Source organism: Tupaia chinensis, unplaced genomic scaffold (genome assembly GCF_000334495.1).
Source record: "Tupaia chinensis unplaced genomic scaffold, TupChi_1.0 Scaffold142211_1, whole genome shotgun sequence".
Classification (NCBI taxonomy): Eukaryota; Metazoa; Chordata; class Mammalia; order Scandentia; family Tupaiidae; genus Tupaia; species Tupaia belangeri.
Window position 1 is genome coordinate 214286 of NW_006202061.1, and position 15606 is coordinate 229891.

General features: G+C 39.6%; 1 protein-coding gene across 1 annotated transcript in view; it reads left to right on the forward strand.

Moving 5' to 3' along the window:
- The first annotated feature begins 1359 nt into the window (after positions 1–1359).
- CPB2 (carboxypeptidase B2) overlaps positions 1360–15606 on the forward strand; it is a 58964-nt gene continuing 44717 nt past the window's right edge. Inside the window, exon 1 of the mRNA XM_006163446.3 lies at positions 1360–1501. Coding sequence (XP_006163508.1) covers positions 1428–1501 — 74 coding nt within the window. The 5' untranslated portion in view covers positions 1360–1427. The remainder of the gene's footprint in view (positions 1502–15606) is intronic.

Sequence of the window (15606 nt, forward strand, 5' to 3'; positions counted from 1 at the left end):
GGAAAGTGAGAAATCACCCCCTAGTGGGGATGGCCATGCCACAATCCCTTCTCTTCTATTTTCCTCCTGGAATTTTGAGCATACACACACATACTCCCACTCAAGTCGCTGGATCCTGAACCCGATCAGCTGTTGACCATGTGGGACACCAGTGTTTTAACTACTATGCCACCTGCTGGCCCCTAAATGATATTTTAAAATACTGATCTCAAAACAAAATTGATAAATGTAAAAAAGAACCAGTTGTAAAAGATAAAAAGTTACTAAAATATTTTTTAAAACCTCAGTTGACTAAGTAGTCTAAACTAGAATCAGAATGGATTAATGAATTTGAAGACAGTGCTGAGAAAGTCACCCAGAACACAGGATATAGAGACAAAGATTACGTTTTTTAGAAAACTTGAAAGGATAGTTGCAAGACCTGAAGGATAGATCACAGAATTCCAACAGAAGTCTAACAGAGGAGTAGCAGAGATACAATAGCTAAAGAAATAAAGTGATTTTCCAAAATTGAAGAAATATCTGAGTCCTTAGATCCAAAGTACATACCGTGTGCTAAGCAAGGTAATAAAAAATAAATGCACTTATATACCAGAGAAATGGATATGTGAAGCTTCTGTGATAAAGATAATTTCTTAAAAGGTATGGAGCACAAAAGACAGCCTTATATTACCCATAAGTTTAAGAAACTCACCTTTTTTTTTTCCCTCTTCTTAATTTCTTTTTATTATTGTTCTTAAAGTTTTGCCAGAGGGTGCATACACTCACCAGAGAGAGAGAGAGAAAGAGAGAGAAAGCACCCCTCATGGGGAATGATTATTTCCCATTCCTCCCTTCTTTTAGAATTTTGGGTATGCACCCACACATACGGGTCTATTTTTCAAGTCACAGGATCTGAGATTTAAACCATGAGATTGCCCAAGTGGGATCCAGCCATCTTAACCACGACCCACTATCTGGCCTAAGAAGTTAATTTTCTGTCTTATTCTCAGCTGAAAATGTTGAAAAAGACAGGCGAAAGAAGTCACACTTTCAGTACTCCACTGGAAACCTTCCTCAACACAGGCTATGGTCTATTAGCCAATATTCTGTGGCTGTGGTTCTCCTACGAACCAGACAAGATCCTATTATAGTACTATCATTTTATTCTTGGCCTTATCTTATATTTTGTAGGTAGTCTAAACTAAGGACGGCAGCACTCATCATGCTTAACTTTTTGAGGGTTCAGTTATTAAACAACAGCCTACCTTAACAAATGTGTATTTCTCCTTTGGGGACTGGAAATAAAACTTAAATTGATTGATCTGTGGGAATGAGACAGAACATGCTATTATATTTTAACCAGTGTGTAAAGAAAGCTCTTCTGCAATCAGTTATCTGGGCCTTTCTCTTCAGAGGATGTTTCTGTACAGCGAATTGCTTTTGGGATGAAGCTTTATAACCTCGCAGTCCTCGCAGCCATCCTCCTCTTCTGTGAGCAGCATGTCTTCGGGTTTCAGAGGTAACCCAAAAGAATTCTAAACTGGGGGGAAGGGGGGCCGTTTTCCTCTATTGTTTGACTCACACTGCATCAAGTCAGCACACAGGGCAGAGTAGCCAAACGTCAAAATGAGAAAGCCAGCCTTTCAGAAACTCTTCAAGTTGCCCTGATAATAAGTAGATATCAGTACAATAAATTGTCATTAGACAGATACAGGGACTTTTTAATAGATACAGGAACTTTTTTTCTTTTCTGACTCTAGTTTTATTTATTGGTAAAATTATGGGTAATATGTATATTCAGTGGTTATATAGGTCAAAGAAATGGAATCTTTTATAAAAGTCATTATCCATACCCTCCTGTATTGCATGATTTATATTCTTCCTCTTCACATATAAAACATGTTAACTGCGGATAATTTATTTTTCCCTTAGAACATAGGAGGAAGAGGGAAGGTGTTAAATAGGAAGTTTGGGTCATGTGTGGTTATTAAACATGGAATATGAAAGAAGAGTTGTGTTATAAAGAACACATACATAAACATAACTCATATATAAATATATATTATATATTATATATTATTATTATTATAACTATATATATTTTAGCATGGTTCCCTTTGTATTTCCTATTATTAACTACTGAACAATACAAGTGAACTTATGCTATAGCATATATATTAGGTTTTGGGGAAAGTCATGAAGTATTTTTCTACGCAAAAATGTGTCCTAACTTTTCCAACAACCCAAAAGCACCTGGAGTAAATAGTCCCAGAGTACATGTAACATGTAACTTATTAACTAGTGAAGTTTTGTTTTTTTGTGTTTGGTTTCTTTCTTTTTTTTTTTTTTTTTTTTTTTTTTTTTTTTTTTTTTGTGGGGTTTTTTCTTTTGGAGCCCTGGGCCCCCCCCAGAGAGACAGAAAGCGAGAAATCACCTCCCGGGGGGATGGTCACGGGCAATCACTTCTCCTCCATTCTCCTCTCAGGATCTTGGGCTCACACGCACATGTGCCCAGCGTGAGTTTAAGCTACTGGTTCTGGGACTTGAACCGTGGTTGACTACATGGGAGTCCACTGACATAGCCATTATGCCAATTGCTGGTCACCTAACTAGTCGAGTTTTAAACTTTTAAAATTTAATAATATTTTCTTTGGAATTATCTTTCTTTTTTTGCATCTATGATCTTTTTCCCCTAATTATCTCTGAGACAGAGCCCTCTCCTCCTGTTAGTAAAGACAAAGATAAAAGGGACATAGGGCAAAGCAACATAGAACATTCCACCCAAAAAAACTTTTCTGAGTCATAAATAGCTATAAGAAAGCAGTTCAGAAAATAGTTCTTGACTTATGAGTCTGACTGTGTTTGTACATGGTCATTGATTATGTACAATTAACTATAGTTTATTGATTCTTTTTGTTCAATGTAATTTTAAAGTGTCAAGCAACAAATTCCATAATCAAATTATGGTTGTTATTGAATTGACATGGGAGTCAAAATTGCTAGAATAATTAATAACTTGACTTTCTAAACTTTACCAATAAATTAGATGGTCATGATTTCTTTTTTTTTAAAGAATTATTTATTTAATTTATTTAATTGTATTTATCATTATTATTTTTTAGTTTGCTATAAGATTCATGCACTCAACAGAGAGAGAGGCAGAGACAGAGAGAGAAAAAGTGAAAAAGCAAGCCATCAGGTCTGGGACACAAATCACAGTAGGCCATGTGGGAGGCCAGCGCTTTAACCACCATGCCATGTACTGGTCCCAAGAGGGCCATGATTTCTAAGGTCCTTGCTGTTCTAATATTTCATAACATCATGATTTGCTTGAAGGAAGAAAATTAATATCAACATGCACAACTTGAGCACTGAAAACAGTGGCATTATCCTTGACAGTTAGTGGAAAGGGAGGATACCTATGGTTATTTAGCATCTGTGTTTGTCACATGAACTGGCCTAGGCACTTAGAAATATAATCTCTTGAGGCCACTGGACTCCCACATGGCCAACCACAGTTTGCATCACAAACCTGTGGCTCGAAAATCACACTAAGCATGTATGTGTGTACCCCCGAAAAAATCCCTAGAGGAGGTTAGAGGAGAAGGGATTGCAGTGTGGATGATTTCTCACTTTCCCTCTCTCTGGCAAGCACACATACTCTACAGAAAAAAACCTAAAAAGTAAAAAAAAAGTATTATCTCTTTAAATACATACAACCCTACTCACTAGGAAATTTTACTGATGTTTGACAGAGGAGGAAACTAAGTCTTGGGCAGAATACATCATTTGTTCAAGACTAAACAATAAGCGCACAGTAATATTCTTTTTCTTTAGCCCTATTTCAGCTCTTTTCTCTGTCTCTTTAAAAAAGAAATCTAGAATTTAAGAGCCAGTTAGACAGGAGCTCAGATTTAATCACAGTGGTTTGAAAGAGAAGACAGGCTATTTGTAACACAGCCATGAAGAGAGGATATGTGATTTGGGGCTCAAGGCCCAATCTCATGATCCTCCCTTACTGGCCTCAGCACCAGCCCTACACCAGAATGGCCACACCTGGCTGTTGCAGAGCTTCAAGGGTGGGCTCTCTCTGTTCGCCATCTTGGGCATATAGTGAACTAAACTTGGGTAGGATAACCATAAGCAGTAATGAGACACATCAAAAGCTTTACCACATCTCTCCAAAAGGAATTAAGTGTAGAGTAGTTTAGTGCAATGACTATGATCCCAATAAAGGAAGCAGACAGAATGAGTGAGAACATTTCCTCGTGCGTGGGCTTTCTTACTATTTTTTTTTTTTTTTTGCTGCTGCTTATACTCTGAAATCTGATTGATACCTGTACTTGAGTAGAGGAATAAATATACATCTATATTTTAAACAAATAATACCACATTGAAAATATTTAATACTTTATGGATACTGTGACAGTTCCTAAGCATAGGGAAGGAGTAGGACTTCAGCATTGTAGGCAGATGCATATCTGAATTCTGGGTGCCATCTCTTTGCTAAAAATAACAATGCAAATTCTTCTTTCTGTGAGTAAAAGCAATTTTTTTCCCCCAACTGTTTCTGAGCACTGCTTCTCCAGGAATGGCCTATTACCAAAGCTAAAAGGAAAATCTAATTTCATTCAGAGCGACAGACTTTGATAAATTATTTCTGGGGGCGAGACTATAAACCCTTCTTAAAAGAGCTAACAGTCTGGCTCCTTCTAAAGCTGTTCTTTGTTACTGTTTCTTTATCATGATCATTTTCCTAATAACAGTTTGCATCCAGGCAGTCTCTCGTAGTGGCTGATTTGTGGGTGTATTTTGATGAATCTCATCAGTGAAATGCCCTGCAATGACAACAACAACAAAGTTCTAAAGGCATAAATACTATATGCCAAAAGAAAGGCAGGTTTAAAAAAAAGCATGTCTCCAGATTCACTTGCTTTCAAAGACAAAGTACTGTTAGGGGTAGAAATAAAATACCAGCAAGAATTTTGTAAACAAAGTCATTCATTGTGTTGTGCCATGATTACCTAAGTGCAGCCTGTCAGCCGAGACAATTTATTTGGAAGGAGGAAGTGAGAAAAGGTAGGAAGAAAAAGAAGGAAAGCAATTGGAGACTAGAGGAGGATTAAGGATCAAGGGCTTCTTGAATTATTAATCAACCACAGAAGTGTTCCTTCTGTTGACTTCATATACTATCTGGCTACCTGGAGACCAGTTTATTTTCTTTCACTTAGCTCCTATTGATATATTAGCTTGATCTCAAAGTACAGGCCACCAGTGGCCTTAAAACACTGTAATGCATAAACCCAAATTACAACCCTGGGCGATATTCCACTGTTCAGAGGCATCTCACTGGCTTTTAAAATTCAAAATTATTTTTTGGAACTATGACAAGTACGAAAATTTTCCCTGTAAACCATAGTAAGGAACAGAACTTGATGAACATAATCACATTCTTAGAAGGAAAGGACCAGATGGAGCATTGCATAGACAGTGAAAGCTCATGACCTAGGGAGTTGAGTTGGAACCCCGATCAGCTACTTATTAGCCATGTGGCCATGGACAATTTACTTATCCTCTTTGACATTCACTTTACTTTATGTGTAAAGTGACCTTTTACTTTACCACGATTATACTTTTCTTCCTATTTTTGGTGTGAGCTTGTCTATTTTCAAATGGTTATCATGGAAAGGCTATGACTGCATTGAATCAGAGATGCAATCAAAATGTATCTTCATTTTTCACCTCTCATTGTCTTGTGACACTGTACATAGTTGGAGTTATCTTCACCTGCTCTTGAATGGAAAGGTAGCAAATCTCACGGTTTTTCAGTAATTAACAGTTCTTGGATCATGTTAAAATGCACTCACTCATCATTCTTTGTGGATTATTTTCAATGTAACAACCCCCTACCATATTGCCTTGTTGTGAGGATTAGATAGAAATGTCTTCTAGCATCTAGCACAATATTCAGGTCAGTAAATATCAGCAAAAAAATAAATAAATAAAAGAGAAAAATTCTATGGATATCTGGACATCTTGTTTTCTAGTCGTCAACACAAGACTTCCTCGACATGGAATTGAAATTTAACCTTTGAATAATAGCATCCTATTTCATTGTCAGCTCATGGTGTTAGGAGGTTCACTGTGAAATGACAACATTTTAAAATTTATATAAAAAAAGTGCTTCGAGTTTGCCTCTTTTTTTTTTTTTTTTTCAGGCTCTCAGAATGTCACCCAATCACCTGGTGAACAAGGGCCCACAATCCTGACCCAGGATTTAAAACCTTAGTGGTCAGTTCGTAGCCTGACATTCATTCTGGTTTCATTTCCTGTTACATCTCAACTTAGGTCCCATATTCTTGCCCACCTAGACCACTTACCCGTCCTTCAACTCAGATTTCATTTTTCTATTTATGCAACTGCACTTATGCCATTTCATCTCCAGCTTGTTTATCAAGATTCTTAGTCTTAACGCTATTTAATCACCCCTTCATTTATTAAATTTTACCTATCTCAGAAATTCAACTCAACTCAGAATGCCTCTATTCTCTGAATACCTCAGTCAAAAATGATTTCTGAATTTATATTCTTGTAGCAGAATATTTATGCCACTCATATAGAATTTTTCATGTTTTATCTCATATAGTAGCATTTGTATCTGTTACAAATCAGTTTCTCTAGGAAGTAGTTTTTGAAATGGATATTTGCATGCAGGAAGTCTACTGGAAAGGAATCTCAGGACCTGTGGAAGGATGAGGGCAGGAAAACTGGGCAGAGAAGGAATTGAACTGTGATGTAGTCTCAAGAAAGGTCTCAGCTGTTCCTAAAGAAATCCCTAAAGCTGGGTTGATCTTGCCGAGTTGTTCCAAATTGGAGCAAGCAGGCATGCCTTTGTAATCCCTGCTTACTAGGCATTGAATGTGTTCTGTCCATGGAGGGGTCATAACCTTGGGCAACACAACCTCTTCAGTCAAAAGAAAGTCCTAGAAAGAGATTCAGCTGAGAGCATCAGTTGCCTACACTCCCAGAAGCTGAAGAAATGAGACTTCGTTCCTGATGAGGATCTGAGCAGCTCTGCTATAGTCCATCCCTTGTGCCACTCAGATCTATTTGTTTCATAAAACAGGCTTGGGAGCTGCTCCTTGGGGTTTCTGGTTGGTTCCTTTTCTTGGTGGAAACGTGAGAGGAATGCTAGGAGGGTGAACTACAGTCTCCACAGTTATAGCTAATCTTGAGATTATACCAATACTCATTTCCCTCTTCACCACCAGTTCTGGTTTTCCCTTATCCTTGGCTAGCACCTGTCCTGATCTAGAAGGATTACCTGATGAGATGATCCAGATCCTCAACTTTCAAGGATCTGCACCCTAATCACCACGCCCTCTTAGGCCATGGCTGCTGCACTTGTTTTTATACATCACGACTGGACAGGGGTATATTACAGAATGCCTAAATTGATCATCTGGATGCCAAACATATTCTTCCTTGCCACATTCACTATATGAGTGCAGTCCTCAGTATCCTCCTAATGATCAAAGTCAATTACTTTTTCTAACATGGCAACTTCTATCTTTTCCAGAGATCTATTGGCACAAAGAGACTGACATAATAGGGTAGTAGCAACAGTTTTCAGTTTAGTAGGATTTTTGCTGTACCCCTTGTGGAAGCACTTCTCCTTTGGGAACCAGAACTTTTCAGCATATAGACCCCATATTTATATATTTAGAGTACGATTCCTCCAAGTGGGTCACTCAGAATGATGGCAAAGGGAACCACTTTGACTTGGTTCCTGGAATTACATATTCTACCTAGGGACACAGTACAATGTAACAATTATTGACTTTAAGTATATACTGCATCCTTGAAGGTGTTCCCCCTTCTCCAAACTAGCACCTTGACTGATCCTTCTACAAGTCTTTCTAATTGCTACCTCAGGCTATCAACCTCTAGGAGGTGTGATATGTTAAAAACCAGCATAGCTCATCTTAACGTGCCTAAGTCTTTCCTTCCCTTGTAAAGTGAATTGCTTGATCTGATGTGATGTTATGTGGAATTCTATATCAGTGCATTAAACACTCTGTAAGCCCTTTTATGATGGTCATGCTGGCTGAAGTCCCGTGGGCAGGAGAGGCAAACCCACATCAAAGTAGAAGAGGACAGACACAGTCAATTTGCCACCAGGAGATTAGATGATCTCCTTGAGGAATAGTGCTGATTCAGAGGTTCAACTTCGGTCTCTGTTGCTGGCAGGTTAGACATTTGGCAGCAGCAGTAGTTAGGTTAGAGATGGTGAGTGAGAGTCAATGATGTTGCACCCATGTATAGCTTCGCCTCTGCCATTATGGCTAAGGTGTTCACGTGCCCTTTGTGCCAACGCTGTGGTGCCTCTTGACAGAGACTGGTTGACATCAACTGAACAAGTCATTTTGTTCACATAACTGTTTAATTCTGTTGTGGATGCTCCTTGGTAGGCATTCACATGTGATGCAAAGATCTTCACACTTTCTGTCACTCCCATAGTTTCATCCACACGCCTCTTCCTCCAAGTTTCTTGTCTTCAAACTGCCAATATTTCTCTTTCTAGGTTCTTAACCACCCCTGGTCAAGCCATTTACCACTGCTCATAAGTGCTTATAGTCTAACTTAAGACAATTTCTTTTTCTGTAAATTTTTATAGTCTAACTTAAGACAATTTCTTTTTCTACACAAGATGTATGAAGAGATGCACCAACTGCCTATAGGAAGATTTCCCTCATTATCTTTTAAAGTCACCCCTGAAGCAGTCCACGGTGCAGCCCTAATCCATTTTTTACTTGCATATACATACTACTCAGTTGACCATCCATGTAACAAACTTCTTTTCCTTTTTGTTCTGGTTCTGGTCCTCTGAGAAATAGAAGCATTTCTATTTCAAGGTGAACTTAGACAAACGGAAGATGCATTGGGAAAAATGCCTGTGAGAAAGAAATGGGGAGAGGGCTGGAGGAGACAGGGAAAACCATGAGATCACAGTTCAAGTTTAATCCTTATGGAGGAGAGAAGAAAGGAAGAAGGCTGGGTTACAGAAGGTTTTATATTGTAGTGCAGTTCTAGAAAGTTTTGGCAAAGCTGACAGTTCTTAAACTAAAATCATTTATGTGAAAAGTTCCCCATATTTCAGAATGAGCCTGCTTTAGTATCCCCACCATATTCTGTTATTAGTTGGGAGCAACCAGTGGGAAAAGTAGCTTAACACTGACACGGGGACAGATTTCAGAGAACTTCCCATCAATTACACATCTTGCAGCTGCTGGTGTGTGGTGAAATCTCCCTCTGCCTCACTCTTACATCTTCCTTTTTCACATTTAAGGATCTTTGTGATAACAATTAGGCCCACCTGAATATTCCAGTGTACTCTCCCCACTCAAAATCTTTAACCACACATTTTGAAGAATTGCTTTTACCATGTAAGGTTAGAGATTCAGAGGCTGTAGAGATTAGGACATGGACATCTTTGGGGGATGCAAACTCACTGCCTACCAGTGAGTATAACACAACTCAGCTGACGCTGTGCAAGACTGGTGCTGTGACCTCTTGTCAATCCATCTTTATCAGGGCTCAGTAACATGTCAGGAGCTGTTTTTAGATGAGGTGTTTCCACAACAGATACCTCTAATCACTTATGGTCTGTCAAGTCAAAGGACCCAAGTAGCAGGACTTCCTGGACTACAGCCTGAACCTCAAAAAAGCAAAAAAAAACAAAATTGGGAAGAGATATTTAAAAGCGAAGATATAGTAGGACCAGCAGATGGCATAGCAGTTACATCACTAGACTCCCACATGGCCTAGCATGGTTTGAGTCCCAGAGGTGGTGGCTTGAAACCCAAGGCAGGCACATGTGCGTACATGCCCAAGATCCCAGGAGGAAGATGAAGGAAAAGGGATTGTGGCGTGCCCATTGCTCCTCAGGAGTGATTTCTCATTTTCTCTCTCATTGTCTCTGTCTCTCTCTCTCTGGTGAGCTCATGTGCCCTAAGGCAAAAACCTCTAAAAAAAAAGTGAATATATGGTAAAACCAGGGATTTGGTGATTTATAGACTTTATAAAGTTCTTTTTCTTTCTTCTTCTTTCTCTCTTTTATATGTATTCACTGTATATCATTCCAGGGTACAAAATAAATTTTCCCATCCAGAAAACACTGTATATTGGCTCAGTCCAAGAAATTATCTTACATATTTTCTTCAGCAAATAATTTTCCATTTTGTGTTTGTTAAATGTTTTAAATTTTTCTCCCTTTGAGTCTCTCCTTTTCACCCTTCTCGATTTCCCACCCTCCTCCCACACTCTCTCTGGTATCCCCAATCACTCTCCATGCCTTTATGCTATCCAATTTTTCAGTTTCTGCCATACAGTGCAGCCATTTAGCATATATTAAGTGGAGACAAATAATACCTCTAGCCTTTTTTAAATTCATTCCAAAGAAAGACTCAGCTCCCTATAACATTTTGGACTTTTTCTCTAATATCTAGCTTTATACAATGAATAATGGTTATAATGCATACATGAATTGAAACCTTTGGAGACAACTTTCTATCAAATAATTGGTGAATTTTTATTCAACTGTAAAAAACAGTTGAATCTGCATTTTCAGCCTTTTAGTTAGGAAATTTAGTCCTGACATTCATTACCAATATGTGTGGAGTTATCCCTTTTATAGGTTGATTTGTGTTCTCTTCTATTTGTCTCCCTTTAGCTTTCCTGGTATAGTAGTTCCTTAAGTATTTCCTGAAGAGCCAATTTCATCTTGGTGAAATATTTCAGCCCTTGTTTATCTGAGAATAATTTTATTTCTCTTTTCCGTTTGAAGAATAATCTTGCTGGGTATAGTACTCTTGAATGAAATTGCTTTTCTTTCAGAACTTTAAATATGTCTTTGAATTCTTTCCTTGCCTATGTTGTTTCAGTTGAGAGAGCTGACGTTACTTTAATGGGATAACCTTTGTAAGTAACTTGGCATTTCTCCCTTGCCATTTTTAGAATATTGTCTTTGTCTTTGACTTTTACCAATTTGCCTTGGAGAGTATTTTCTTATATTATATCTATTTGGTGTCCTTTGTATCTCTCAGATTTGGATATCTGCATGCCTCTCTACATTTGGAAAGTTTTCCACTAATATATTATGAAAGATATTTTCTGTGCCTTTACCTGTCTCTTCACCTTCTGGTATTATGTGGATATTCAACTATTTAATGTTGTCTAGGTTTTCCCTTATATTGTCCTCATTTTTCTCAGATAATTAATTTAATTAATTATTTTTTTAAAATTTGCTATAGGGCACACACACCCACCAGAGAGAGAAAGAGAGAAAGTCACTGGGTTCAGGACTTGAACCATGGTCAGCCATGTGGAAATCTAGTGTCTTCATCACTATGCCACCTGCTGGCCCCCTATTGTCCTCATTTTTAATGGCCATTCCTTTATTCTTTTTGGTTACTTGGACTAAATTGGAAGTTTTTATCTTCAGAGATTGTTTCTTCTGTGTGGCCTAATCTGCTGTTGACATTTTAAAGGGAGGTTTTGATTTCCTGTATTGTATTCTTTATCTCCAGAAATTCTGTTTGATTCTTTTTCAGTGTATGTATCTCTATATGGATTTCCTCCTTCAAATCCTGGAAGAATTTTCTCATCTCATGCAATTGGTTGTCTGTTTTCTCTTGCATCTCATTGAACTTTGTTACCATAAACATTCTGAATTCTTTTTCTTACATTTTCTATAATCTCTTATGTTTTATCCATTATTGGTGAGGAACAATGATCCTTTGAGAGGGGTGTATTTCCTGATTTTCTCTTGTTTCTTGGGGCTCTGCTTAGGTTTTTAACCATCTGCTGATATACTCACCTCTTCCTACTTCTTTGGAGTATGTTTCCATAGCTGTTTGCTCCTGTACTCCTTTATGATGTGTGTAAGCTCTATTCCAATTTCCTTCCTCTACTTTGAGTGGGAGTGTGGAATCCACAGTGGGAGTTTGGGGTTCAGGTTTTCCAAGGGGTGTTTTCCTCCTTTCACTGCTAAGGGTGTTATGGGAAAGCATTTCTCCAGAGTCTCCTATTTACAGGTATTTGGTTCTTGTATACCTAAACCTAAATGCTCTTAAGGTGGATGGAGTTTGACGACAGGTAGAATGTAAGATGGTAAACCACTTTACACATGCAGTGTGCTTGCAAGTGACATGGACCAGAAAGCCCTTCTCCCCCACAGCAGGCTGGGATGAGATTCCTGTCAAGCCAAGCAGCTTGGCTTGGGCCTGCCTGTTGGCACTGGGTGGGTGAGGGGCAGCAGCTCCTACCTTCTGTCTCTAGGATTTCAGAGTCTTCCTGTTGCTCTATCTCTGGGATTATGGGAACCAGGTATTGGTTCATGAAGGCCATAGAGTCCCTTCTTCCCCACAGCAGACTGGGTGGGGGCCCCTGATGATGAGCACTCTAGCCCAGCAGCTTGATTTGGGCTTGCCTGTTAGCCCTTCTACCTCTGGGATTGCAGGGTCTTCCCGTTGCTCCTTCTATCCATGGGATTTCAGGAACCAGACACTGGTTCTTGAAGACTGAAGAGACCCTCCTCCCCTATAGCAGACTGGGTGGAGATTCTTGCTGATGAACTCCCATTTAATATTTTTAGATCACATGACCACAGGTAAATGAAACTGCAGAAAGTGATATCATGGCTGAGGAGGGACTACAGTGTCAGGAGAGTGGAAAAGGTCATTTAAACTGAAGCAAGACTGCAAAAGTATACTGGTGGTGATGGGGCCAGCAGATAGCATAGCAGTTACACCGCTGGACGCCCACATGGCAAACCATAGTTTGAGTCCCTGACCTAGGGCTTGAAACTCATGCTGGGCATGTGTGCATGTGTGCCCAGATCCTGGGATGAGAATGGAGGAGAAGGGATTGTGGCATGTTCATCCCATGGGGTTTTTTCTCATTTTCTCTCTCACTGTCTCTGTCTCTCCCCTGCCCATGAATGCACGTGTTCTAAGGCATAAACCTCTACAAAAATAATAATAATAATAAATATAAGTATACTGTCATCTGCCCCAAGTAAATAATAACTATTTCTGATTTTTTTTTTCTTCAGATAGGGATGACCAGCTCAATAACAGAACACTAAGTGGGATTGGGAGTAGTAGGTAAATTAGTGGTTAAGGTATTGTATTCCCACATAGCCAACCAAGGTTCAGGTCCCAGACCTGGAGGTTTGAAAATCACACCAGGCACATGCATGCCCAAATTCCCATGAGGAGACTGGAGGAGAAGGGATTGCAACATGACTGTCCCAACTGGGAGATGATTTCTCATCTTCCGTCTCTCTCTCTCTCTTCCTCTCTCTCTCCCTATGATGTATGCATATGCCCTATAGTAAAAACCTAAAATTAATTAATTAATTAATTAATTAATTAACATAATGCCTTGTACCCAAGGCTGTGCCCTAGCAAAGATTAAAACAGTGGCTGAAATTGGTGAGAGTTGGACTGGTGAAATAAATGTGGACTTGCTGGAAACCACCAAAAGGATCCCTGTATCCTTTTGGTCTCTAAGGAAGATATTAATATCTACCATCTTCCTCACCCAGGATGCAATTTTTGAAAATCTTTTGCTATTTTGGCTAAGAGACAGGCACTTTCAGAACTTTTCCTTTGATTTTTTCCATTATGATGCTCATCTCTTAAAGACAAGGAATCAATATGTGGGTTCTGTCCACTACCAAGTAATCCATTTCAAATATACATTCAGAATCAGGGAAATGATCATCAGATGATCTGTGGACTTGGTGCACCCACAATAAGGTGCACTTAGGCTAGGACTCCAGATCCCCAGATTTCAGTATCAATTGGACTCTTCATCCAACAGACCTCAAAATACTTGAGTATTTCCCTTTTTTCAGTGTGTAAGGTTACCTGAGTTAATTGCTAGGGTCTCTTTGGGGAAAGACTGTGGGTCATGATCCTTTTGGATAGTTTCTACAGTGTTTCAGCCTTTTCTTGTAGGGACCTGATTCTTCCTAAAAAGTAAGAAATTCTGGGTCAGGACCAGCAGTTAGCGTAATGGCTATGTCGCTGGACTCCCATGTAGCGGACCGTGGTTCAAATCCTGGACCCAGTGGCTTAAACTCACACCAGGCACGTGTGCGTGTGTGCCCAAGATCCCGAGAGGAGAATGGAGGAGAAAGTATTATGGTATGGCCATCCCCTCTGGGGGAGGGATGATTTCTTGCTTTCTGTCTCTCTGTCTCTCTGGTGAGTGCATGCACCCTATAGCAAAAAAAAAAAAAAAAAAACTCTTAAAAAAAAAGAAATTCTGGATCTAAGAACTTGCTGAGGTGTGGAAACTGGGAAATGAATTATGCCTTTGACTGGGGAAGCTGTCCTTAGCCTCTTTCATTATCCATGTTAGACTTAGTTTGACTGTAAAGATTGAGCCAACTTTTGTTGGCTGCTCATCTATCTTGACTAAGAACTTTGTGTTCTCTTAACCAATTCTACAGCTTTCTGAGGGTCATGTCCTTCTGGCTGCCACTCTGACTCTGCTGCTCATTACAGTTATGGTGCCTAACTTGTTATTGGTGGTTAAGCACTGCCACCTGGCTTCCATTACACAGGGATTCCATCATCCCTATTTCTCTCAGGAAGCTCAGTTTTGTAATGATACGTCCCATAGTTGGTGCTCAAGAAACACATCTCCCTTCTAGCCTCCAAGCTAATATCTAAGGTAAAGTTACATCACCTGGCTATGGAAGTGAGAAGCATATTAAATAAGGGAGTATGGACCAAAGGGGATGCATTCACCCAACCTGAGGATTCAAAATTCTAGTTAGGTCACTGGGAGGTGGTACTAAACATACTGCTAGGATGGTTTTTAGAAGCTTGCAGAAAGCAATGGTTGCACTAAGTGAACTAGTAAAAATGGGGATCAAAAGATTTGCAGATTATGATATGCTGGAATTAAAAATAAGGCTAGAAAATCCACTGGGTTACTGTGCACCATTATTGGCCCAGAGAACACCTTTTTTTTTGTTTTTTGAGAGATTTTTTGCTATAGGGCGCGTGCGCTCGCCAGACAGAGACATAGAGACAGAAAGCAAGAAATCACCCCACAGAGGGGATGGCCACGCCACAATCCCTTCTCCTCCATTCTCCTCTCGGGATCTTAGGCACGCACGCACATGCGCCCGGCGTGAGTTTTAAGCCACCGGGTCCAGGACGCGAACCACGGTCAACTACGTGGGAGTCCAGCGACATAGCCATTACGCTAACTGCTGGTTCCCAGGGCACCTATTTATTAAAACGACAAGGAATGTGCTAGTACATGAGAGGGTTACCAGCATCATTGATCTCAGTAGTAGCTTTTTCACAAAGCCATTTTTTTATTATTTTTATTTCCTGATTAAATAAAAGAATGAATTATTTTTGGTTAAAAAAGTAAACACTGGGGGAACCAGCAGTTAGCGTAATGGCTATGTCGCTGGACTCCCACGTAGTCGACCGCAGTTCGTGTCCCGGACCCGGTGGCTTAAAACTCATGCAGGGCGCGTGTGCGTGCGTGCCCAAGATCCCGAGAGGAGAATGGAGGAGAAGGGATTGCAGCATG